The sequence below is a fragment of the Cyrtonyx montezumae genome, unplaced genomic scaffold (genome assembly GCF_038088225.1).
Source record: "Cyrtonyx montezumae isolate F1298 unplaced genomic scaffold, pur_monq_1.0 scaffold_16, whole genome shotgun sequence".
Taxonomy (NCBI): domain Eukaryota; kingdom Metazoa; phylum Chordata; class Aves; order Galliformes; family Odontophoridae; genus Cyrtonyx; species Cyrtonyx montezumae.
The window spans coordinates 7,624,522-7,649,564 of record NW_027071892.1 but is presented as its reverse complement, the minus strand read 5'-3'; the positions used below and the strand labels follow the sequence as shown (position 1 = coordinate 7,649,564).

General features: G+C 44.2%; 1 protein-coding gene across 2 annotated transcripts in view; it reads left to right on the top strand.

The window, feature by feature from the left end:
• Positions 1-23,962, top strand: part of XYLT1 (xylosyltransferase 1) — a 145,859-nt gene extending 121,897 nt beyond the window's left edge. The window contains exons 7-11 of one of the 2 annotated variants that reach the window (XM_065732627.1): positions 1,649-1,825; positions 5,145-5,404; positions 8,733-8,928; positions 14,810-15,143; positions 22,470-23,962. In XM_065732627.1, the coding sequence (XP_065588699.1) occupies positions 1,649-1,825; positions 5,145-5,404; positions 8,733-8,928; positions 14,810-15,143; positions 22,470-22,792 (1,290 nt within the window). In that variant the 3' untranslated portion in view covers positions 22,793-23,962. Of the gene's footprint in view, positions 1-1,648; positions 1,826-5,141; positions 5,405-8,732; positions 8,929-14,809; positions 15,144-22,469 lie in introns of both variants that reach the window. The other variant, XM_065732626.1, reaches the window with a different exon arrangement.
• Positions 23,963-25,043: the final 1,081 nt, after the last annotated feature.

Genomic DNA, 25,043 nt, shown 5'->3' with positions numbered 1-25,043 from the left:
CACTATTACCCCTCCCTTTTGTGTAAAAACAAAAACAATACAAACTGTTTATTGTTCTGCTTGAAGGCATCCTTGCAGACCATCTCCATCGCCCAGGGAGGGCTCTGGCTGCCAGTGCTGCAGGTGGGGCCCTCAGCAGGCTGGGCTGTCACACGTGGCACTGTGTCAGGGGATCACACGGCGTCCCCAGGCAGGGGTCCCCAGGCAGAGGCTGAGCCCAGCAATGCTGACCCCGCAGATCCATTGCGTGGGGCTGTGCTCCCTGGGTGTGCAGCCATCTCAGCAACACCTTACAGCTCTTTTTAAGGTGACAGCTTTCCTCCTTGCCACCAGCCCCTGAACACTGGGAAGGATTGATGAGACTGATCTTGCAAATTTAGGCTTATTAACTCACAGTGGAATGCAGTGATTGTCATCTTATGATAGGGGTTTATTATTCCACACACATGTTGAATAATTCTGCTTTAATCCCATTTCTGTTAAAAATCACCTTTTCTCTCAACTCCGATAACCTTTTCATCCATTATCTCAGAGAAATTTCTGTATCATTATGAGAGGACACAGGGCAGTGGGTAATTGGGTAAGGCTTTTTTTTCTTCCTCCTGCTTGAATGAGAATGGATGCCTTTATGGGTTTAACCAAACAGTTCAAGCATAAAATCCATATTCACTGGGCTGTCATTTAACATTAAAAGGGTAGGGGGATTATTTGGGGGCCCAGCCATGCTAGTGTCATGCTGGTTATTTATAGATCTTGCTGTTGCTGATTTTAAAGAGAAGTTGCTACTCCTAAAATTGTCTCTTACAGAGCTAAATTTGATCATATTCCATAGTTTGTATCTACAAGGTTTCCTCTGCAAGATACGTGACTGGCTTCTTAAAATCACGCTGCCTTCACTGACCTGTTAACCTGCTATATCAGTCCCCATTACACATGATTTATGTAATAGCTGATATTATGGAGATATAATTAGGGTAGCCCAATAGGAGTTCCTTGCTGCCTTGAGTCAGCAAATAAAGACTTATGATTTCAGACATAATTGCGGAAGGCAGAACGTCCTTCTAATGCCTGGGATGAGCTGTGAATTTCTGTGCAAGCCCATTCAACCAGCAGTGCATTTCAGGGTGTTGGAGGTGCACGGACCCATGCAAGAGCAGAGACTTCTTTATATTCCGTAGTAACCAAGTTGGTGGCTAAGGTTTGAGAATTGTTTTAGGGAGCAGTTTGAGATTTGTCATCAACACATTGCTAAGAAAAATGGTCGTAAGCCTGTTGGACCATTAGGACTAACTTGCTGAACAGAAATAACAGGAACTTCTTGGAAGTACCCATATAACTGAAATAAGAGTAAAATAATTGCTGGCACTAATACTTTTCCTGGAGCCCAATGCCCAAAATTGATCATTGCTGTTATTCCGTGCCATGTCATTGTGGTGTGGCCTCAACCACAGCAGACTGTAATTTTTCACACTCTACAAAATGTGTGCATGGAGTGCTTTTTGTACGTAGCAAGATGGTAGAATTAATCATTTCTTCCATTTTGAAGGAAAAAAAAATCACTGCATTAAGTTTAGGCCCATGGGTTACAGTGAAAGGAGAAAAGAGTACAAAGCGTTGAACGTGCTCATGTGGTTTGTCTCTTTTTCAGTCTTTCTTTCACACTGTTCTGGAAAATAGCTTGTACTGTGACTCCATGGTGGACAACAATCTGCGCATCACAAACTGGAACCGAAAACTCGGTTGCAAGTGTCAGTACAAGCACATTGTTGACTGGTGTGGCTGTTCACCCAATGACTTCAAACCAGCAGACTTCCACAGATTCCAGGTAACTGAACCATTCTTTTCTGATACCACAGGGGGCAGGTGTACCCAAGCAAGGAGGAAAAAGAGGCGTGAGGATGCAACTGTCTTTAATTCAGGAGAAGAAAAAAAATGCCTTTCTGAGACTCAACTGCTGTGCAGCTGGGCCCCAGGATTGCTCTTTGGTCTTCATGGCATTGGTGGACCTGCTGTGCTAGAAATGAGGGAAGCTTGGCTGTCACACTGTTGGGCTGTTTTATTCTTTCAAGTTCCATCTCGAGTGCCTTCATGATTTCACGGAGGTCACGACTTACATTGTTACATTTCTCTTCTTCGGAATAAAGCTTAAAAAAATTGACTAGAGGCTTGCATAGCCCAAGGCAAATCAGTCTTCATTACTGTATTCTTAAAAACAATCATATTTCCATTTGCTTCATGATTTTGAGGCCAGAGTTAGGAACTTCTGGTCACGCAGGCTTGGCAGGACTGCCTGAAGAAGTTTAATGGGTTCCTTTGTGATACAGTATCCTCGAGGCAGATGTGAGAGCAAATCCTTGTGCTCAGGGGAGCACTCCCTCTCAAGACTGTATCTGGCCTGTGTATCTTCTGCTGAGAATGAACAAGTGCTTGTTCCAAGGTCACCAGATTTGCTGTTCCGTCCCTTCAGCTCTTGAGGCTCCCTGCATAAAGCATGTTTGTTCAGGCTTTGTGTGGGATGGGGAATGTGTTACCCTGTGGCACAAAAGTGACTGCTCCAAAACAGACACTTTTCTTCATTGTGCTGTGCTGCCTGCCAGACATGGTTGAAGTCAGAGACACAAGTGGTCGGTCAAAAAGGAGCAAAGGAGATGTTATCTAGGAGGGGCTCTGCTGTCCTGGACTCCAGTCCCAGGAAGGTCTCCAGTGCAGAATAAATAGGAAGACTTAAAATGCTCATGAAAATCTGCAGAGGTGGATGTGCTCCAGACTGGGAAAGCAACCCACAGCAACAGTCTGAGCAGTGAGGGAATGTTCAGCATTGGAATAAATGTTAAAGGCACCTTCTGACACTGTTCCTGATGAGAGTCCCTCGGATGAGCGCGCTGTGCCAGAAGTCTCACTTGTGGTTCCCACAGAGACACAAAGCAAGCTGCAGAGGAAGAGATCAGAGAGCCCTCAGCATGTGCTGTCTGAGAGTGAAAACGAACATCCTCAAAAGAATTTTCAACCATCTCAGGCACTTTTGAACTCCTTGGCACATCAGAACCCATGTCTGAATGTGAGCAAGGCAAAACAAAGGATTTTTAAAAGCTGATGGTAGTTGAGCAGTGCATATGCAGTAGTATACCTGAAATCATGTCAAGTGCAGAGCAGAAAAGCTCTGAGAGATCGCTAACACGAAGGGGTAGGGTGCCTTCCCCATCCCTCCTGCATGTGGAGAGCTTTCAGAGCAAGGCAGTGGGAGGTGGCTCCTGGCACAAAGTGGTTGGCACCTGCAGAGAAAAAGTAATGCTGTCATCTGTGCCATTTCTTGCACAGATTATATTCGCTCTAAATTTTACTGGTTCCTGTCGGCCAGGTGTTTGGGAATCACACAGCTGCTGTCTCATGTTCTTGACATCCAGATGTGTGCATTGCTTTGCTAGAAGCTAGCTGTGGGACCTGGCTGATGCTGCTGGCTGGCCTGGAGAGTTCGTTCTGAGGAGGCCCACACAGTGTTCAAGCACTAAGATAAATAATAAGAGGCTTCCAAAGCCTGCAGGATTTTTTTCTGAAAACATACAAAGAATGGACAGCAGGGAAGGAACCCAAAACTGTGCAGTAATTCTGATGTCTATGATGATAACTGCTGTAGAAACCAGACTTGAAGGAAACTTGTGTCTGGTGCAGTTTCAGATGAATCAGGTGACAGCACAGTTGTCATTATTTTGTCCTGAGTTACAGTGACTGTTTTGCTTGTGTTTACAGCAGGACCAGGGTGTGGGCTAGGAACTGTCACACAGCGATCTACACACACCGTTTAAATGTTAGCATTCTTTGTGACGTGTTTTTGACCCATGCCAAACAGCACTGACTGAGTATGGCTGAAGAGAAAAGGCCAGTTGTTGTTTCCCATAGCCAGTGCAGGTAAAGGAGTCCATTTTGTCTGTAGGGAATAGTCCAAGCTATACAGATGCAGGGTTCACACTGCTTGCCCTTAGGACCAGGGAGTGGGCCCTTCTCTGTTTTATTCACTAGCAAGAAGTGTGTAAATAGCCAGCTGCAGCTTTGTTTTCTGTAAGACATGTTCACACATTGCACTCGCTATTGTGTCTGTTACCTGTGAGAGTATTTGCCTGCAGAGTAATCTGTAAAGTGACTGAGGAATTGTGGCTGAGTTTTAAAAGCACACTTACCTGAATGCGTGTTGACTTGTAGGGTTATCCCAGCCATTATTTCAAAATAACTGACCAACTTGACCACTTAATTGGACGTCTGAAATGATGGAGTTGTGCATTATTTGTTTTGTCTGTCCCCAGACAAAAGGGATAAAATGCATCCTAAGAGGTAGACAGGAAAAAAATTAATTTCTGATATTTTATTTGTCTGTTTGTCACACTCAATATTTCTCTCTTCCAAAAACAATTTTCACACCAATAAACAATGTACAGTGCTCAAAAATCCCACGTCCAAGGAACAAAGGATGCTTTTCTATCAGAAGAACAGTGCAACACACGATTTTCCTTAAACTGTTCTGTTTCTTTTAATTTGATTTTTTCCATATCCTACATATTAGTAACAGCCATAATGCCTCATTTGCCTTCATTTTAATTCTCTAAAATGATTTAGCATTTTCACCTCATTTGAATGCAGTGCTGCCTGAAAATTCAGGAAGATGTGCTTGTTTGTAATGACAGCATGCTGAGGAGAGCTACAGGCTGTAATGACCCTGTTCCTTTGAGGCTTCGTGCAATGGGAGAACGTTCTCTTAACACCTCGGCATAATCTCCACCAAGTCAAAACAGCCCAGTGGTGGAGGACCCGCCAGGGAGGGCACTTGAAGCCAAATAGTGGAAAGCTCTGCTGTGCTTCCCCTTTGGTCTGATCTGATCCCGTGCCTTTGCCAGTCGTTGAATTTGTTCCTGATGGTAAAGACGTGATTTGAATGGGTGATGCTGAGCCCAGGGCAGAGCACTCCTGTAGGGCTGACCACCCTGGGCAGGCCTCGGGCTGATGTGCACAGATGGGCCTCACGTCAAGGCCAGAACCATCTACATTTTCACTGAGTGATTGCATGGCACTGTTGTCGTTCACGCCTTCTTTGGCTGTGGGGAAGTTCTGTTCACGTCCTCAGCTCATCTTTTCCTTTCACCTCACCACAGCAGACTGCCAGGCCAACTTTCTTTGCCCGCAAATTTGAAGCTGTAGTGAACCAGGAGATAATCGGCCAGTTGGACTATTACCTGTACGGCAACTACCCGCCCGGCACCCCCGGCCTCCGCTCCTACTGGGAGAACGTGTACGACGAGCCCGACGGCGTGCACACCCTGAGCGACGTCGCGCTCACCATGCACCACGCGTTCGTCCGCCTGGGCCTGCGCAGGGCTGAGGCCTCCTTTCACACCGCTGGGGACAACAGCTGCCGGTCAGTTGGGCTCTTGGTCTTTTTCTGGGTGTTTTTGAGGACGGAGGCTGAACTGAAGGGTGAGGAGGAGGTTCAGCTGGGATGTGTTGGCGTAGCCACCGCTGGGCCAGGTGGCCGCGAGTGTACAGCTCTGATTTCCAGGAGTATTTATGCCTGTAATGAAGTGTTGGTTGTTCAGGGTTGACGTTAGGTGACCTATTTGCTGCACTTTTAAGGAACTGCTCTGCAGCCTGATGAGGACTGACAGGATCCAGTTGAGCACGCTGCCCCTGCTGCTGCATTTTCTTTATTAATTTCAGTGAGTGTATTACACCCGCAGCTCCTAAATCCTCCGTGTGATTGCAGCAGAGGTCATGCTCACCTCTATTACGCTTACCAAAGCACAGGACAGGATTTCAGAATTAATGTAAACCAGGCGGGTTAATGGTCTTTGCTTGTTTGCTCCCCTGGGTGCATGCATGGAGCACAGAGAACTGCTTGCTTGAGCAGGGTTTGCTTGCTTGCTGCAGCTGTCCGTGCCAAAAATGCTGCAACAGGTGGGATCCATTAACATCAAATAAATAAAATGTATGTCTATATAAATACATACATATGTTAATAGCAAATACAAGCCATATTCTAAATTCCTTTTTCATGCATAAGCTGAACAAGTAGGAATTCAGTATAAAAATGTTTTGAGGGGAGAATTGCTAGAGTAAGACTTGCACAGTAAGGATTTACCTTATGGTGGATGCTTGCTGTCTGCACACACATCTGAAGCTGCTTAGGTCCAAAGCTGAGAGGGGTCGTCTTTTAAACTCTTACTTTACAGTCTCTTAATTCCTTCCTCAAAGTGTATTTTTGGGACCCTGCCTTTTGTAATCTTAATAGAAAACACATACAGGCTTAGCTGGCAAGCATTTAAGAGGGTCCTTGTACTTGGACAGGTAGAGTCAGCCTCTCTTGAGTTCTTGAATGCACTGTGACCTTCATACTTAGTTGTGTAAGTGCTGAGCAGTGTCCTGTTTTTCAAAAGATATGGCAATAGGTGGTTCTGGTTCTCATTACAGCTTTGCCATTGAAGGTTAGCAGTACAGAGCAATAAAAGATCAATAATGATTAGATATAAATAATCACTAGTAGCATAACTTCCTTATATGAAATAAAGGCAGACTGAAAGAAGTGCTGGGGTCATTTGTCCTGCAGAGTGAAGTCAGCAGAGAGGATGGGAGCTATGTATTACCAGTACTGAAGTAATGTAACAATTACTTCTGTGCTTATTCCTTTTGCTGGTGTTCTAATGATGATTTATATCAATAATCACTATCATTTCTGGGGAGCTTTTCATTGCACAGGAACTCAAGGTGCTTTTCAGGCTTGCTCAGATGACAAATAGGGAAGTCACATCATCCACTGTTGATTGCAGCTGTCCCTGGGATAAAGCTCAGCTGCATTACAGTGGGCTGCAACCTCACAAACAGCACAAGAAGGAATTGCAAACACTGATGGGCAGGGGAGGCTTTGTTTCATATCTTCCTAAGCGCCCTCAAAGTGTTCAGTTTAAGTCATAGAAAAGGGGTAATGTCCAGGTTGTGATTCACATCTCTTTTCTATGGATACTCTTGTCTTTCTACATGTGTGCATGTATGCACTTCCTCCTTCTCTCATGATTCTGAATGTCTCTAAAGCAGTGACAGCAGGAACGCATTTGGCCTGAGCACCACAACAGCATTCCCAGTGCCATCAGGGCTGTCAGCAGCAGGACGTTAGCTGATAGCAGTCATCACCCCCGCTCATTTCACACTGCTGCAGGCATTGCAAGGAAAGCGTCCACCAGTTTGCATCACGTTTAGAGCCAGTCCCATGCTGCCGCCCGCAGCTGCCCAGGAGACATCTGTAAGAAACTGTGCTGCTCACTTTCCTAACAAGGGACAGCCTCAGCAAGACGTGCCCCCTGTAAACTGCTCAGCTACCAAATTAGATTGCAGATCAGCATCTTCTGTGGGAACAGCGTTAATGTGCGCTTGAGATTTAATTTATTTCTCACCATCTCTAGATGTTTTTGCTCGCTGCTGCCAAGAGACAATTTACTCAGACTATTTCAAGGGTATTGTAAATATTTGCTGCTGCACATATGAAACAGGAGGCCTTAGTGCTAAGCACAGAAGTCAGATTGTTGCTGGTATTGGCTGCATAGCTGTGCTGTATTTTCACTTGGTCTGTCAGTGCTGGCCCTGTTTGTAGCCCGTCTTGTTATGTTTATTTCTTGGGCTCTAGAGACTTCCTGCTGGCTGCTGCTGGTTTAGGGTAATGGAAAGTCATTCTTGGTTAGCTGTCTTAGTGCTAGCAAGAGGAGCCAGTCCTCGCTGACTTGAATGGGGAGGCTTGAGACTGGTTGGCTTTGAGTATGTTGCAGACATGCCTGATTGACAGTTAATGTCACTGCTGTAAAGAAGCAGATGATTTCAGAGCCGTGAATGGACTTCTAGTTATTAACGCATCTGTGTGTGCATACATGAATCATTCCAAATCTTTTGGGGGCTGCAGCAGACAATTGACCATAGATTTTAATTATTTGAATCAATGACTGCATTGTCTCTAAAATCCAAACTGTAACAGAAGGCTTCCAGGTCTCCCAAGTAGTGTTTTTTCCTCTTAGGTTGACCTTCTTTCAGTTCCTTTTTAGCTGTGAGTAAAAAATGTATGTCGAGAACTGTTTCAAATCTTTAAAGAGCATGAAGTGTATTTCTTAAAATACAGGAACTGGATCCCAGCTCCCATTGCTGCTGCACAGCCCTACCAAGTGCTGCCCTTGGGAGTGCGTGGGGAGCAGATGTGTTTGCAGGACAGCGTGGGGCGTGGGCTCACCCTCGCCCAACCTCGCAGCACCCTCTGCTGTCCCGTTGTCAGGTACCATATGGACTAAACCTGCTGAGGGCACGAAGAAAGGAGAGCATCCAGTTTAGGGCAGTAAGCACATTTCTTGAACATCGTTTATCTTCTGTTTATCATTTATCCATTTAATATCTCTCGGTGGCACATTTTACCCAGAAATGGTAGAAAGGGAGGGGCGTTGGCTGGCACGGCACGGAGAGGTATCTCCTGAAGAGCTTATGGCTGTGGGTAGCTTCTAAATGAGTATATATTCCTACTGACATTTTCTGTGTTTCAGGGTAATCAGAATAGCCTAAGAATGTTTGATAATGAGTCATGAATTTGAAATCTCTTAATGTACAGCAGTGAATCTTCTAGTTGAAATGAATGCTTCTTAAGCCATTAGCTCCAAGTAAATGGAGATTTCATGTCTCTCTTGTGTAACTGATGAGTGTGTGCACGTGCTGTCTTGCAGATACTATCCCATGGGCCACCCCGTTTCCATCCACCTTTATTTCCTTGCTGACCGTTTCCAAGGTTTCCTCATCAGACACCATGCCACCAACCTGGCTGTCAGTAAACTAGAGACTCTGGAAACATGGGTGATGCCAAAGAAAGTCTTCAAGATCGCAAGTCCACCCAGTGATTTTGGAAGATTACAGTTCTCAGAGGTGAGTATTCATAGCTGCTCACTCACACTGTTATGAGCCACGGAAGAGATGGTGTACTAGTTCAGCAGCCTTTGGAAACGCATTTCCATGTAATTTGTAGCTGAGAGTGGCTCTGTAGTGTAATGCAGTTTCTTTATGAAAGACAATATTGTTTGCCAGCCCGGATCCGTGGTTAACTCTCACTTCTTATGTTACTCTGAGTGTCCTCATCCCCTCTTTGACAAACTGAAGGCATTCACTGTTGTAAAAGGGGCTCAGAAACGTAAAAGCTTTGTGACTGTGATCGTTGTGACTGCTGTGAGAGCGATGTGGGAGCTGAGAAATGCCGTGATTCTGCAGCTCCAGATGTCAGCAAGGATGTGGTAAATGTTCCTCTGAAAAATATGCTGAAAAGAGACCATGAAATTAGTGATAGTCAGGCACCAGTGCCACATTTGAGTAGAATATTGATGCTGCAACATGAAAGAGAAAATCATCACAGTAGTGGCTGAGATTTCCCACAAATCCTGTTATTTGTTGTAGGAATTTGTCTCAGCATCTGACATACACTGTAAAAAGTGTACCCTAGAATATATCAGGAAAGTTGACCACTAATAGAACCTGACATCTGTGTTCTGTTTTAAAGATACGACTGTCTGAGCAGTTAATTTTGTGATTTTTCATGTTAAGCCACAAATTTCAATTAAGGCACAAAATTGATTGAACAAATGCATTCCAGTCATCATGGCCAAGTCCATAAATTACCATCTACTTGGGCAATTAAGAAATGCCTGGGTAGGATTCAGTGTTTTGGTGTGCATGGCAAATCCACAACATTAATGTGCCATTAAAGAGATGGATGGAAGGTGTGTTTCGTTTATCAATGTGTCTGATGGTAGACTTGCCATTTCATGCAGTGATAAATGATCATACAAGCTTTAATTCTTGTGATTTGTAGGAGTACTTCTGCTGTTTATTTGGTATTTTTTATCTCACTTTCAGCTTGATGCCTTCTTTGAGTCCTTAGAAAAGCAGCAGGATTTTTTTTCTAATTACATGATAAAAACAAATGGATTTGCTCAGTATTTTAGAACTAGAATAAAAATATTTAGAAAGAATATATCTTAACTTCATCTCACTTGTAGGGAGGGAGCACTCATGGGACCATAATTTACTCTCTGGCCACTTGCCAGATTCTCTCTGTCTCCAGTGCCTTAGCACCAAACCTTTTTTCCCCCAACCCAGCCCTGCAGTAACCATGAGCCTGCTCTACATGTCCTGGAGCAGCAGAGCTGTGTTGGTGTCCCCTGATGGGGAAGCAGCAGTGTGTCCGTGGCCTCTTTGGTGCACTGGGCCCAACACAAAGGAAGATTGTTGCCTTGCTGGGCTGCAGGCAGACCTGGAGGACCCACTGCTGCAGTGACCTGTGTCAGTGCAAAAGCATGGCAGGGATTTGGTCACTGGGAGTTTTTTTCAGGTTGAGGAAATCTTCTATTTGAAACCCGTGAGAAGAGTTTTGGTGGCTGCTTACATATTTTCCTTAGTTTTTCTCACCTAGACAATTGGATTGTCCTCTCTTTTCAGAAATGATTTATGTTTTAAAAGATCAGGAGGTACAAAGTCAATCATTTAGTTGTTTTTGCTTAATTGTTTGTCTTACTTTCTGCCTTCCATTGGCCAGCAGGCATCTCTGCCTCTGAGCTAAATTGTTCTCCCAGTTACCCTGATATAAATCCAGCATTAACCTCTTCAGCCTCAGTGTGGCTGCAAAGCCTGTCATCTGCTGCCACTTATTAAAATGCCACCTCTTTGCCCAAGTCAAGTGTAAAGCAAATTTAGCAGTTCCGCTCAGGTGAGGGCATCGATGTTTGCAGGTTAACCACCAAAAATGAAATTTATGATGTGGACTTAATAGGACATAAATCTGTGCAGGTTTTCCTTTTCAAATCTCATCCCATAATTTGGCAGAAGCTTGAAACTGAATGGAGTCTTTTAAATGGGAGTTTTGTCCCCAGCTTACACCAGTGGGACCAGCCAGAAAGAGCACAGACATGCTGAACACGCTCCTGGGTGCCTTTGTGCCACTGAGACACAACCAGAGTGGCAGCTGAGACAGGTTCTCTCTGGGCAGGATCAGCCCTTCCTGCCCTCTACTCCTTGTCTTTGCTTCTCAGACTTTGTATCCTGAGTAGGGGACTTCATCATACACCGTATGAATGATCAGTGGGGTTAATAACAGTGTTCCAATTGCACTGGGCTCCTGCATTCAGTCTTCGGCTGAGAAAATAAAATATCATTACAGGAAATCCAAGAAACATCATTTCCAAGTGTTTCCTCCTTTCTTTCTTGGAAACTCCCACATCTCCTAAAATTGGCTTGTACATAATACACATAGTGTATCTCCAATTAGTCTAGATCAATGAAAACTTCTACGTGGAAGGAGGAAGATTGATTTGCTGTAGAGTACTAGAAGTCTCAGCTCAGAGCATATCAGTGGAACACTAAGTTCATTTCTAGTCTTGTTAAGACTTGTGATTCATCACAGAGAATAAAATAAACTAGGTGGCAGGCAATTAGTGAGCATTGTGTGAACCTAATGGTCCTGTTTGTGGTGAGCAATGAGACACAAACCCATAATCAAGGCATAATTTATCTTGGGAAAATTTTATCTGGGGACTGAACAGAGATAGAATTGGGAGTTAGAAGCCAGTGAGGAAGTTCCAGATTTCCAGACATCCACCATTCACAGTGCTTGCTCTTGAAGCCCAAAATAGTGATGATTAAAATAATGACATGGAAAATGTTGGCTCTTCATATTTTATCAGTTACTTGTTACTATTTGTTTCCTGCCTATACTTTGTGTATTCCATTTGAAAGTGAAAGCCTACTTCAGATGTTTTAAGGGGCTGTGAAAAATGTTACAGGACTGTTACAGCTTCTGGCCTGTAATATCAGACATCTCGGTACAGGTGGGTGATAGGCCACTTTGGGTGGAGTCTTTTCAAACAGAAGCCTTTGAGGGAGGTATGTCTAGTGGTGGGAAAACCTTCTCCAAGGGGAAAGCTAGCAGTACTTCCTAAATTCTGTTCTAGTTTGAATTTAACTGACTTACTAGGAAATCCTTGGATAGCAAGATCCCTGAATGACGTTATTCCCATTCTCATATGGTGGTCAGCACTGCTTTAGGGGGACTTCACCGTTCACAGACTGAAACACAATCTCCAGTTTGTCTCGGCCTGATACTGTTAACTGCTTTGAACATTGCTGGGTTTGGGGGATGCTTTAACATGTTTAGTTCTTGAGGATAAAGTCTGCTTTCCTAACAGAGCAATTCAGTAAGAAATACCAGGTGTGGCAGAAGCAGCTGTTCCTTGCAGGGTTTTCTTTGCCCAGGAGAGTGCATATTTGTTTCACGTGTTGTGGCTTCGTTATGTCCAGGTCTCTTGAGAGGGAAGTGTGAGATTGCCATGCCCAGCGAGGGTCAGTGGAGTAGGCAGTAAGATCTGGTCAGGAAATTTTCTTTCTCAGCTTATTCCCATACATATTCAGTTGGCTTTGTCAGGAGAGTTCACTCTGACAGTTCCTCAAGGCAGTCGCTGCTGGGGTCTGATATCTGTGCTGCACTGTCAGGTTTGATTAGCTGGTGTGCGAGGCGAAATACCTTGGAAATACCAGGCACTGCTGGGCTGATGGCAGAGCAGTAGAAGGCTCATTTTGTCTCTTATTCTGCTGTGTCAGAGTCCTGTAGGAGGAATTCTTACAAAGACAGGTGGGTTTAGGATGTTAGGCTTTCATTGTGCTGGCCTTGTAGCTTTTTGCTAGTAGTCCTCCTGTAATTTGAGTGCCAAACACGGGGATTTATTTAAATTGGACTCAGAACCAGACAGTTTCCAAAATACACATCAGTGGTAGTAGATATCAGGTAGTAGGTAAGTTTTCCAGATTTGGGGGACTACAACATTAAATTGGTACCACTTATTTTCATCAACTAAGGTGAAGTCTCAAAGAAAAATCTTTAAGTAAACTGGTTACCATCATTTGTTACACTTTGAGTAAAGCAGGTTCTGCCTGAGACCCGTGTGAGGTAAATATGAGGGGCAAGGACAGGGCAGCATTGGGGAACTCTTCAATATCCACATTTACTGAAAGAGAGGATCCTGTCTGCACATGGATGGGACTCCAGAGATATCTGAGAGAGTCCTGTGGTTTCTGTGTAGGGAATAAATTGACTTATATGTCATCACCGCTGTTCATTTGGAGATTAAGGCCAAAGAGCACCAGGAGGACTAACAGGGATTTCAGTGCCAGGTTGGTGTGGACATCTGTATGTCTCTCCGAAGAATAGCATCAGATATCTCCTTGCAAAAAAGAGCCAAGGGCTTCTTCTGTTCTTCCCTTCCCACAAGGTCACTCAAATCTTTTTTGATACTGATTGCTTTTGATTTGAGGTCATGAGAGCAGGACCTTATGGGACAAGGAAGATGGGCACTTCACCCAAAAGCTAATATGTGACCTTCAGTACTGTGATCCACTCTGTTGCCTTGTTGAGAATGGATAGAACTTGTCTGTTAACACCAGCCCTGTAAGGGCATGCTGCGTAAGCTGCTCTGAAAGTAATGCAGCCTGTGTGTTTGCATGAAAACTACAGCACATATAAAGAGCATAATAGCACTGTTTAATAGAGCAAATTCTCAACTACAAAAAAAAAATATTTCTTTAACAGTCACTATCGTTAGCTGTGCATTTTCACTAGCAATAAACAAGAGCTGCATGCCATGCTCATGTAGAAATGAGCTCCAGTGAAGGTGACCCACTGTTTCATAGCTGCTTTGATGGCATTGTTGCTGAAACGCTCCACCCACTGCCTCAGCTGTGCTCATGTCCACTGTTAGGTGTCCATCAGCATTCAGCAAGTGTCCATGAATGTCAGTGGGCGCCATTTTTTTCTGCATGGAGGAATTCAGTTCCCCCCCTTTGCTTCATCCACACCTCCATGTCAGACACCATTGTGTCAGAGCCCCTCTGCTGCCGTCTGTCCCACAGCAACAACTGTAATGGGATGTTGGTGGGAAGGTTCTGCCCCTGCTGCCATCCCACCAACATAATAAAATTGGAGGCATTACTTTCAGAGCAGCCCTCATAGACCTGGTGCTGGAATAGTAAAAAGTAAAGTTGCCCTAAGAGAGGCAATTATTACATTTCCATGCCATCTGTTTACAGATGTTGTGTTGTTTTGTTTTTTTTCCGGTAGTGTACAAATGCTTAATGGGAGCAGCTCGTAAATTTGTGTCATCCCGTGGGTTATGGTTGAACCATTAAAATTCGTATAAAGAACAGTGAAATATGAAAGCTGCTAGGGAAAGGGAAGGTCCATTAAATATTTACACTAGATTGTGAATCAGTTGCTTTACTGTTAGTTAGGAATAAATAAAAAAACAATGACACTATTATGACAGGGAGCAGAGAGTTTACCAGAAGTAACTTGCATCATGCAGGAAGGGAGTGCAAGGAAACAACACCTCGTGCACAGACTGTAGTAAAGGGCCCAAAGTGATTTGTCCTGAAGTCAGTACAAGCCTCATCCTTACTCTTAGCCGTAGCTGGCTAGGTCTGTGTTGCAGGCTCTGTCTCTCAAGTGTTAGAATGCCCAGGAGATGATAGGTCCTATGCTTTGCAATAGCCAGTGTTCAGTCACTGGGCTTGGTCCTTTATTGACTGCCTTCATGTGGAGCAAAAGCAGAGCTGCTGAAGCCTGCTACATCACTCTTATTATCAATGTAGTCATCCATGTACCTTGTGAAAGTTGCTTGAGAAATACAGCTTGTGTGTGAGAGCCCCTCTTTGGCACAGGAGTCTCAGCTCGCAGAGATGATGCTAGCAGTGGTTCGGTCTCTGATTTCAGATTGGCACGGAGTGGGACGCCAAGGAAAGGCTTTTCCGGAATTTCGGAGGACTGCTGGGGCCGACAGACGAGCCAGTTGGCATGCAGAAATGGGGAAAGGGCCCCAACGTCACTGTTACTGTCATCTGGGTGGATCCGGTCAACGTAATAGCAGCGACGTACGATATCCTCATTGAATCCAGTGCAGAATTTACCCATTACAAACCACCCTTGAATTTGCCCCTGAGACCCGGTGTCTGGACAATAAAAATTCTGCACCATTGGGTCCAGGTAGCTGAGACCAAATTCCTCGTTACGCCTCTCACCTTCTCAAATCGGCAGCCTATCAAACAAGGTAAGTTTTATTATTTGTTACTGGAATAATTCAGTTATTTTGCCTGTATTCATTGTAAATGCCACTGTTAAAAATGAAGTAGTGCGGCACTGGAAGCAGCGAAAATAGAGGAATATTATGAATAGTAAATCAGGTGAAATTGTTGAACCAAGACAAGCCGAGTGTCTGTATCCAGCCCAAACAAGGCAGCCACTTTGAACACAAGTCTATTGATGTCTTTAAAATAAGTACAGTTCAAAATCCAGGGAAGTTCAGACTCAGAAGTAACAGCTATCATAAGAGCCATCACTTAGAAAGAAAAACGGACCCTTCTCCAAAGCTTTGCATTCACAATTGCTCATGAAGAGTTAAAGGTGTTTAAACTGTTATCTTGGCAAAGGCGGTGTCTTTAGCAATAAAAACATTAATATATGAAATACTGAATCAGTGAAAATAACTCTAGGCCAGAGCTACCTGACAAGTTGTCATGTCCAGGCATTCGCTTCTGCGTGATCCCTGCCAGAGCCTGCTCAGTGCGTGCCAAACACGCGTTACAAACACCAGTAGATGCAGCAGCCATGGTGTGTGCAGCATCAGACCCTGTTAGATTTTGTAGAAGGAAACCATTTGCTTCCCCACCAAAGCAGCACTGAGCCACTCTGGGACCACCAGCAGCCCACACACTGTGTGCTCAGCTCTGTGTGCTGGGCTGGGGAGAGCACAGTCTGCAGCCACACCTGTTCTCTTGTTAGCTGTGATCAAAATGAGCTTCTTGTTAGGAATGTCTTCACTGTTCTTCTTAATGTGCTCAAGTGCTCCCATCTGCCTAATATAAATATTCCTAACTTTAGGCATCTTAAAATTGATAGATATGTGAACGGTCCTTTTAAGTTTTCAGAAGCTGTTCTTCCTGACGAGGCAGCAAATAAACTGAGGCAGGCCTTTACCTTCCAGCACCGCGTGCTGCTTCTGTAACAGCACCACCGGACAACCGCTGAGCGCTAATGCCTCCCTGCTCGTGCTCAGCAGGAGCCTGATGCTGCACATTTCTCACCAGGACAGCCAGCATGCTGGTTTCTTCTTCTAGCATTTGGTGACATCATTTCTAAAGGAAAAACTATACCACGGACAACCTGCTGCTCTCATTAGCCACAAGGCAGGGACACGTTTTGAAAAATAAGTTTGAAGCAGCCTACTTTAAACGTGGCTGTTACACTCGTCTCCTGCAAATGAACGAATTGCATGTTCTTTGCTAATTTAACAGCTGAGGCACAGATTGGATTGAAAACGTGGCACCTAGCCAGCAGCCTTGCTGCTTTTTGCTATGTGAGAGTACTGAGCAAAGCCAAGCGTGTCTGAGGCTTCAGCCGCGTGTCCATGCTTTGTGGTGGCAAGGCAAGAGCCCTCGGGTCCAAATGCCAAATCTCAAATCGTTCCACTGGAATTAGGGAGTCGCTCCATATTGCCGCACATAAGAAAGAAAAAGTTGTCCCATTGATTCACTGAGAGAAGATCTGGCTCGTATTCCTTGTTAAAGAGCCCTATTCATATGGTAACGAGAATCCACTGTAAGAATGAAATACAAAGCCTGGGAACAATATTATCAAGGAAAAGCCTCAGGAGCGCTTTGCTGCTGATGCTGGGATGTATAATATCCCCGTGGCTGAGGCATGAAGGTAAAGGAGAAAATTAATTACAGGGGCAGATAGAGACACTTTGCTGTAGTGAGAATGATATTTACAATTCAGATTTGTTTGTTTGGGTTTTTTTAAGACTTTCTGTCTCAGTGACATTACTGTGCTCTGTGCTGGCAATTGTCATTTAGCTTTGATTTCAAGCCTTAGTCAGTTTGTCACCACTTTATTACTTAAATATATTTTTCTGTGCCAAATAAAGGCATTGTGAGAATATGACAGAGGAATTAGAAGTTCTAGAAGAACAATTTCTGTTACTGTTGTAAACAATGTGAAAGCTGCCAAAAATCCTCTGAAATGAAGGAATAGTATTGTTGTCTCGTCCCGACACTGAAAGTAAAACATACATCAGCCTTAGCCAGGAGTTGTCAGCAGAAGAGAGAAGTGTGTTTTATTAGGGATTCAAGTTTTGTTATTCTCTCACCCTGAGTGGAAATAAAGCTCCATAGCTCTTGTCAGAAAGATTTCCATTGCAGATAATTTGCTCCTCCAGAAGCTTTTTTCGTATACTTGGAGTGTGATTTGCTTCACTGTGATCAGGCCCACTCTATCGCACATTCCAGGTGCAAAAACTGGAGTCCACATAGGTACGTACATAACGATCTGCCCATATCTGTGCACAGTCTGACTGGGTCTAAAAAATGTTTGCACAAATCTGGCAGCAGCCACTGAGCTCTTGTGTCTCTAGAGCAAGAACATGACAACTGTCACTGCATTTCCTAAATCCTTGCATATCCACACATGTCCAGCACAGAGCACAGGGTGAAGCTGCTTTCTTTTTCCTAGCACCATGAGGGGAGTTAACTTGCTCCTCTCTTAAGTAAAGCAGGACATGTTCATTCCTGTATCTCTCTCTCAAAATTCATGATTACAATCCAAACTAAAAACATTAATTCTGGGACAGCTACCAGCAAAGACATTTCATTTAGCAGTTTATAAGAACAGCATATGCAGCTAGTTATTCATTTTCTATTCCCACTTACTTACTAGTTTGGGCCTAGAGTCTGTGTATGCAAGTAAAGCCATGAAGGGAAATCAGAGACAGGTTTTTTCCTGTGATATTATGTCCATATGTGCATAACTGTCAGAATGTAAATTGTTTAAAGACAAGCATTTGCTGCCCTGCACAAGGACTGGACCTATAAAAGATCCGAGATCCATTCTTACATGGAATGATTGAGTACACTTGGAGGTTTGGGATGTTTCCACAGTAAATGAAACTCCCAAAGCTATTTCAGCGGAAAGCTTGAGTCCAGTGTTATTTATCCTTTATTGCTCCTCTTTCCCCTCCAGTCACCCAAATCTGTGTCTGTTTTCTCTGAGTTGTGTCTCTGATCAGCTCTGCCCTCAGCAGGTCCTTCTGGCTCAGGAGTGCCTTCAGGTGTTTGCATGGTTGGAGGAAGAAAACAGTGTGAAATAAGTGAACTTGTCAAATAACTGATTTGGTAAAAGCAGGTTCAGCTTCACTTGGTCCACCAGTATCTCATTCTCCCTGTGTCCTGCACAGTCAGATTCTGTTGTTCGTTTGTTTGTTTGTTTGTTTTAAATGGTGACTCAAGAGTGTCTCACCATATGGCTGAGTGTGTTACAGCCAAGGTCTCCATGCTCACTGTAAAGACATGGGAGAGCTGCCACAGACCACTGGAATGCTCCAGGCCAAGAAAGAAAAGAAATGTAATGTGGAAAAGACAGGGAGACTATTGCTAGAAGATGGCTAGCAGTGATCATACACAAGGATGAGGGTTTCTTACTGTCTGCTTTAGGCAGCAAATTCCATGGGGGTTGGCTCTGCATCCCCATCATCTCTTTCTCTTTGCTGCACAAAGTCTGTGCAAGTGCTCCTGCCAGGTGGGATTGCACATGTCTCCCTGAAGCTGAGAGGTGCAGGGAAAAAGCCAAACCAATTCATTTTCAAATTTGAGTTTATATTCATACGAAGCCTTGACAGTGGTCTCCCAGCTGGAGTGATGCTAATGAGTTGCTGTGTGTTTAATGTAATTTTATAAAAGCTAAGTAAGTTACTGTGAGCCAGTGGGCAGATTCACTTCTGGGGCAGATAAAGCCCCAAACCTCAAGCCGATACCAAACACTGGATTGAAAATAAATAAATTACTTAAAAACTTCTGCCCTCAAGCAAAGAAGGAGGGAAGGAGAGCAGCCTTCTGCAGAGGTACCTTTCATGTTTGGTTCCTGGTGCATTCACATGCTTCTGGTGTGGAGCTCCCACTGCCCCAGAGCGGGACAGGGAGCCTCAAACACCACCCCATGGTCCCAGTGCCCTTCAGCTACAGCTGCCTCTTTCAAAGACCTGGAGGCATTAGCAGACATCCTGGGATGCACACATACATCTCAGAAACCTTTTAACCTAATCCATATTTATGGATCAGCTTAATTAAGTATATACTGGGAAACCTTTGTTTTGCTGTTGGTTATTTGCAGTGGCTCAATCAATTCTAATTGCATCTATACAGATTATAAAGTGGGTGGCAACTTGTGTGAGAACTGCTGCGATTTCTTCAAATTTACCAGCTATAACATGACACATTCTTGATAAATGTAGTAACAGCAGCAGGCAGGCCTGTGGCTGCAGGAGTGTAGACATGCCCTAGAATCATCAGTCCAAGAAAAACCCTGAAGACAGGGATTTGCTTTGAAATTTAGTTCAGATCCAGTTGACAAGGAGTCGATTAACTTTGCAATGAGCAAATGCAGCACTGTCTTGTTTGCTGCAAGAGAAAACAAACCAAATGTCAATAAAAAATTAGCTCTTTGCCAGAGGGCTTCGATGCAATTCAAGTAAGGAAATAAAGCTGTACGTTCTGTGTTGCTTAGAAAAGCCCACAGGTCTAGCAGCTTCGTGTGTACCAAGGTAACTGCTTCTCTCATTCCGTAGCCCACTCTCTGTCTAAACTCGTTGGCTTTTTCTGCAGAATGAACAAACCCACACAGAACTGCTGAAATCCCAGCCTGTGCAGCTGACTGCAGGCTGTGTGCTAAGTCCAAAGGAGTTATGCTAAGGAGAGTCAGTTGAGGAGGGAAATGCCCTCCCATAGTGAGGTCCAAACAGCAGCGGGGCACAAAAAAAAACCCTTATTTTTTAAAAATGTAATTAAGTCAGTGGGACATATTTTGCATTGGTAAGTCTTCCACCTCAAAGGACCATATGGATGTTTGTGCTGGAAAAAAATATCTGGCTTACTGCCTGCAGTACAGTTAATTTTGAATTGGTTGATGTAACTGCAGAGTCTTAAATGTCTAAAACCACATCTCACGGTGGCAGGCCTTACATGCATTCATTATTTTTTCATGAGCAAGGACTGAAGTGTAAGTAAGTGCTTTAAAATGATGCAGAGTAGCTCCAGCCTGCCTTTGTGCGGTGTTTCAGGGCTTGGGATCCACATCTCCCTCCTGTCCCAGCCCAGTAGGTTATAAAGTCATTATTATATCTTCTTTCTTATCGCTACTGCACAGAGAAATAGCATCCAACATCTCCCATAGCGTGGATGAGTCGCATGGGCCATAAACAGGTCATTACTTTCTCTTGTGAACTCTTGAACAAAGATGTGGAGGCTTAAGGAGTGGGTTCTGGGTTAGAAGTTCCTGTTGATGCGTAGCTCTGCACTGACTGCTGTTCACCAGCTCTGTCCGATAATACTTGTTTAGGTTACTTTAAAGAAAAAGGGTTCCCTTCAGTTCCTTTATGCACTTTGAGCACTGTCTCTGCTGGCACATCCATGCAGCACACTTGGTTCTGGAGCGGAGTGCAGCGGTCACTCAGTGGTGCAGAACACCACAGCAGTGTGCTGCTGGGAGAAGTACGGTGTGTCCAGCAGTTTACAGCAATAGCAAAATGGAGATATTTACATTTGTTGAAGGCCTTAAGATTATCAGTGTTATTTTTGCAAAAGCAGTCCCCTGACCTGAAGCAACAAAGGGTCACAGACTCAGAGAAAAGATTATCTCCTGCTGCATTGCCAGTACCTTGTCCTTTGGCTTTTGCAGGTTTTATTCCTACCACAAAGTCCTGAAGCCTGGGACAAGTCTGAGAACGAGCGAGTTCTGTTTCATCCTCTTATTTGTCTGGAAAAACATCTCTCTTCCACACAGCAAACACATGCACGGCAGCCTTCAATTCAGGAAGCTCTCTGAGCTGCCTGTTTCAGTCAGATGATCCTGCTAGTAATGCCAACTCTTACTTGTTTGGGGATTTTTATTTATAATGCTCCTATTTAATTAATATGTTGACAAACAAATTTCCATATTTAATTATTTCCAAAGGAGGAAATTTGATCATGTGTACTCTTCTTGTTTCTTAAACTGCAGTGCTCTGGCAGAGCATACTTCTGACATACTCCTTCTGACTAGAAGTTATTCTGGATATTTACCATTTAAAGGAAAAAAGGGGCAGAGAGATGAATGCAGGAATAGTTAAACCATGTATAATGGTGATGGGGATCTGCAGAACTAATTTAATTGGGGATTTAAAGTAATGGACTTGCACTGTATCTGACATTAAAGACTTTGCAAATGTAACAGCAAAGCTTCAATTAAGTGTTCCTTTTCCCTCTAAATAAATGTACTGATTTATTGCCAGTGCCCAAGATACTGTCCTCTGTGTGGAAGAAAGGGCTCAGTGTGAGCAGCAAGGATATGTGGAAGGAATTGTAGACGTGAATATGTAATTCCTGGCCTCTAAATGATATCTGAACCCAGTGGCTTTCCTAGCCTGGAGCGCCCTGAATGGGCCCTTTTTGTGTTTCAGATTGTGTATGTTGGCAGAGCTGAACATATCCTCTGTGCTGCCCGGAGCAAAGATGGCAGAGAAGTCAGCTGAGAACAGAAAGAAATAGTTGAGAATTTACTCCCTAGAGGCACTGAGTGAATTTTTTTGTTATGAGTAGCATCTTAGCTACCTCCAGAAGTCAGCAAGCCTCAGACCGGGCTGAAGTTCTTTGAAGGTGTTTTCACAGTCTGACAGTGACTTTTACTAACTATGTACTGCATTTGACTGAGGTAAAGGAGTTACTCTAACAAAAGCCACCACAATACAAGGGGAAGTGTCGTTGGGAAATGGGTTTGATCCATTATTCAGTACAAGTGCTTGAAATACGATTGTCATTGCAGAGCACTTACCCAGCGAGGCTGGAGCGCTGCCAGGAACAGTGATGGGGTCACAGTGCCACCAGCCCTGTCGGGTCTGTCCAGGGCCATGACACTGTCCTTTCTGTACCAGCAGTGTCACCGCATGGCTTCTGGAGGCAGATACTGCTTACCAGTGTTGTGGCTTCCATAGCAGGGGAAGGGGAATCTGTTTAGAAGAGAACCAGGCTGATATCACAGCTCTTTCTGCTAGACAAGTCATTGAAAACACTTGACGGTCTGAACTCAGTTTGGAATGTTCTCACCTCGGGTCTCCTTGAACCATTCCCCCATTTCAAAGCACAGTCTGTGTGGGTGTTGTCAGGGTATCTGCAGGCCTCCTCTCTGGGGAGAGAGACATCAGCTTTTCCTGAATGCAAAATGAGTTCCTCGGGTACTGCATGTTGCTCAGGCTCCAGCTATAGGCAGGAGCTGTGAGGCTGCCGAACCCTTTAAACCCCAAAGGTTTTCTTCAGCACACTAATTCTGGAGTTTTTGTTTCTGCCTTTTCCAGAGGAAGCCATGAAGTATCACAGCGGGCCTCCAAAGAATGCATACATGGAGCAGAGCTTCCAGGGCTTGAACCCCATCTTAAACATCCCCGTCAGCGCCGCCCGCATGGACCAGGCCAAGAGGAACGCGGCGCTGGTGGGCGCCCGGCTGGACGCCTGGGTGGACTCCCTGGTTGGCAGCATCTGGTCGGCCGTGGACATCTGCAGCACCGGCCCCACTGCCTGCCCCGTCATGCAGGCCTGCACCCAGACTGCCTGGAGCTCCCTGAGCCCTGACCCCAAGTCCGAGCTGGGCCCCGTCAAACCCGACGGTCGCTTGAGGTAGCAGCCGGTACGCCCTCCTTCAACATAGGGTTTTAAAAGGGAATTGAACCTTGCTCGTACGTGAATCTCACACCAGGTTTCCCCTAAGGGAACATTATACTTTCTTGTTACATATCACAATGTAATTATTTCTTACCAAATCATCTGACAAGGCCTTTGGCACTGCTCTCCCCATCAGCTCCGTCCGAGCGGCTTGGTTCAGCCCAGCCGTGCGGGCCTCGAAGCAACAGCAGCATCAAGCCATGGAGAGGGCAGTGAGGGAACAGCTGCTAAAAGTGGTGTTTTTTTAAAATAAATTTGTCTGTACCTCTGCTGTTTCATAGGCTTTAATTATTTTGCTACCATAAATAAATCACAGCAAAATTCCCTTCTATTTATGCTTCCTGGGGAGGTTAGTTACTGCAGGCTGTATCCCAGATGGCTGCATTACCTTAGAAAGTGAAATAATTATGGTACACCCTCATAATTATTTTTTTTATGTAACATAAAGTAATTCTAGATACAGCTAATGTCTGTTGTCATCTTAGAGCTGAAGCAAGGGCCTTCAGATGACATTCGGAGACTTTCAGACTAATTTCCTGATGAACTCTACGTGGAACCGGTGTTTCGCAGTATCAGCTTTTCATTTCTCATGTAGTCAGGTTCAGGGTCTGGCTACTTCAAGTATTATTTTAAAAGACTGAGAAGCAGTTTGGATTTCAGACCTTTGGAATGTGCAGGGTCTTTCTAAGCTCACCAGCACTCAGTATTTTGCAGATTTCCTGCACAGAAGTGTGCGTCAGTGGGCACAGATTGGGCTGTGACTGCTCATGTTTGTTGTTTTTTTCTCAGGCAGTGGAGTTGCTCAGTACCAGTACAACAGTGGCGTTTGGCCTTTTCAGTTCCAAGTTGGAGATTATTTTGGTCAGTGAGAGCAAGATTGGGACCTAAATCTGCAGCAACACATTTCTTCCTTAACTTGAGTAGCGACAAATAAGTGAGTCTTAACACTAATTTCCTCCTTTGGTCTCAGGTCCCCTGGCTCTGTGTGAAGAAAGGTATTTGAAATTTATCAGGGCACCTGGAAGGCTGAGCAGGGTTCCTGACCAAAGCTGGACATGAAGGAGAGCAACACCTCAGTGCTCTTGCTTTATTCTCTCAGCAAACTCTACCCTCACCTGTCTTTAGAGTTTCTAGCAGGCTGCTTCCTGTTTGAAACAGGCATCTGTTGTGTCATTCTAAGCTATGTTTTCTACAGCAGGAAAAGATTTCACTTACTTACATTCCAAGAACTTTTTAAAATAAATATAAGTTTTATGTAGATTCATCTCCAACTGATGCATTTTGCATTTGCATAAAACATGCACTTTGTTGTTGCTGCTGTGGTAATCTCTTGACCCAAGAAGGATGTTAAGTGCTATTGGGTTAATTAGGAACAAAATCTTGATGATTTAAACAGCGAGGTATCTGTTTACCCTTCTGTGTGTGTATGTCTAGCTTTCCTTCCTGCTGATGGGAGTTAAGCTTCCATACCAGGAGGGAAATAGACCCTTAAGTCATTCTGTAATCACATCTCACAGAAAGGTTGAATTCCCTTTTAAACAGTGCTTGCAAGATGTCCATGACACAGAGATCCCAGCAGCTTGCTTGTTCTGTTTCTCTCTGTAGCATTGGTTTAAAGCTACTTGCAGTTTGCTTTGGACTTGAAATTTCAGTGTCAGCTGTGCTGGCATGAAGGCAGAACATTGAAATGTTTATCTGGCATGAAAATGGATGCATAGAAGGAACAATTTAGGTATTTATTATTTATGTTTTAGTCAATGACTAGTTAGTAGGTGCTGCTTTTGCAGCTTGAAGATTGTGTTATCTTACTAACTGAAGCTGCCTTTATTAAGAAAAGGCCTTCTTCCCCTCACACCTCCCTTTTTCTTTATCATTCTGACAGTCATGAGAGCTCTAGGTTTAGGAAAGCTTGTAGCAATGAGAGCTGGTTGAAATAATTCAGTCAAAATAATGGTCTTGCTTTCCAACTGGCTGTAGAGGCAAATGTGTTTAAAACCAGAGTTGACAACAGGTTTATATAATAGAAATATGGTATTATTACTTACTCAGTATGTTTTTGGTTTTGTTTTAGCAGTGCTTGTTTTCAATTTAACATTCCATCATGAAGTTAAGATTTTCTGGGGACCTCCAATCCTCACTGTGAAATCCATCCAGGGCTTCGGTCACACTGATGCCGTGGCAGCTGCCACAGTCACAGCCCTGTGGATAAA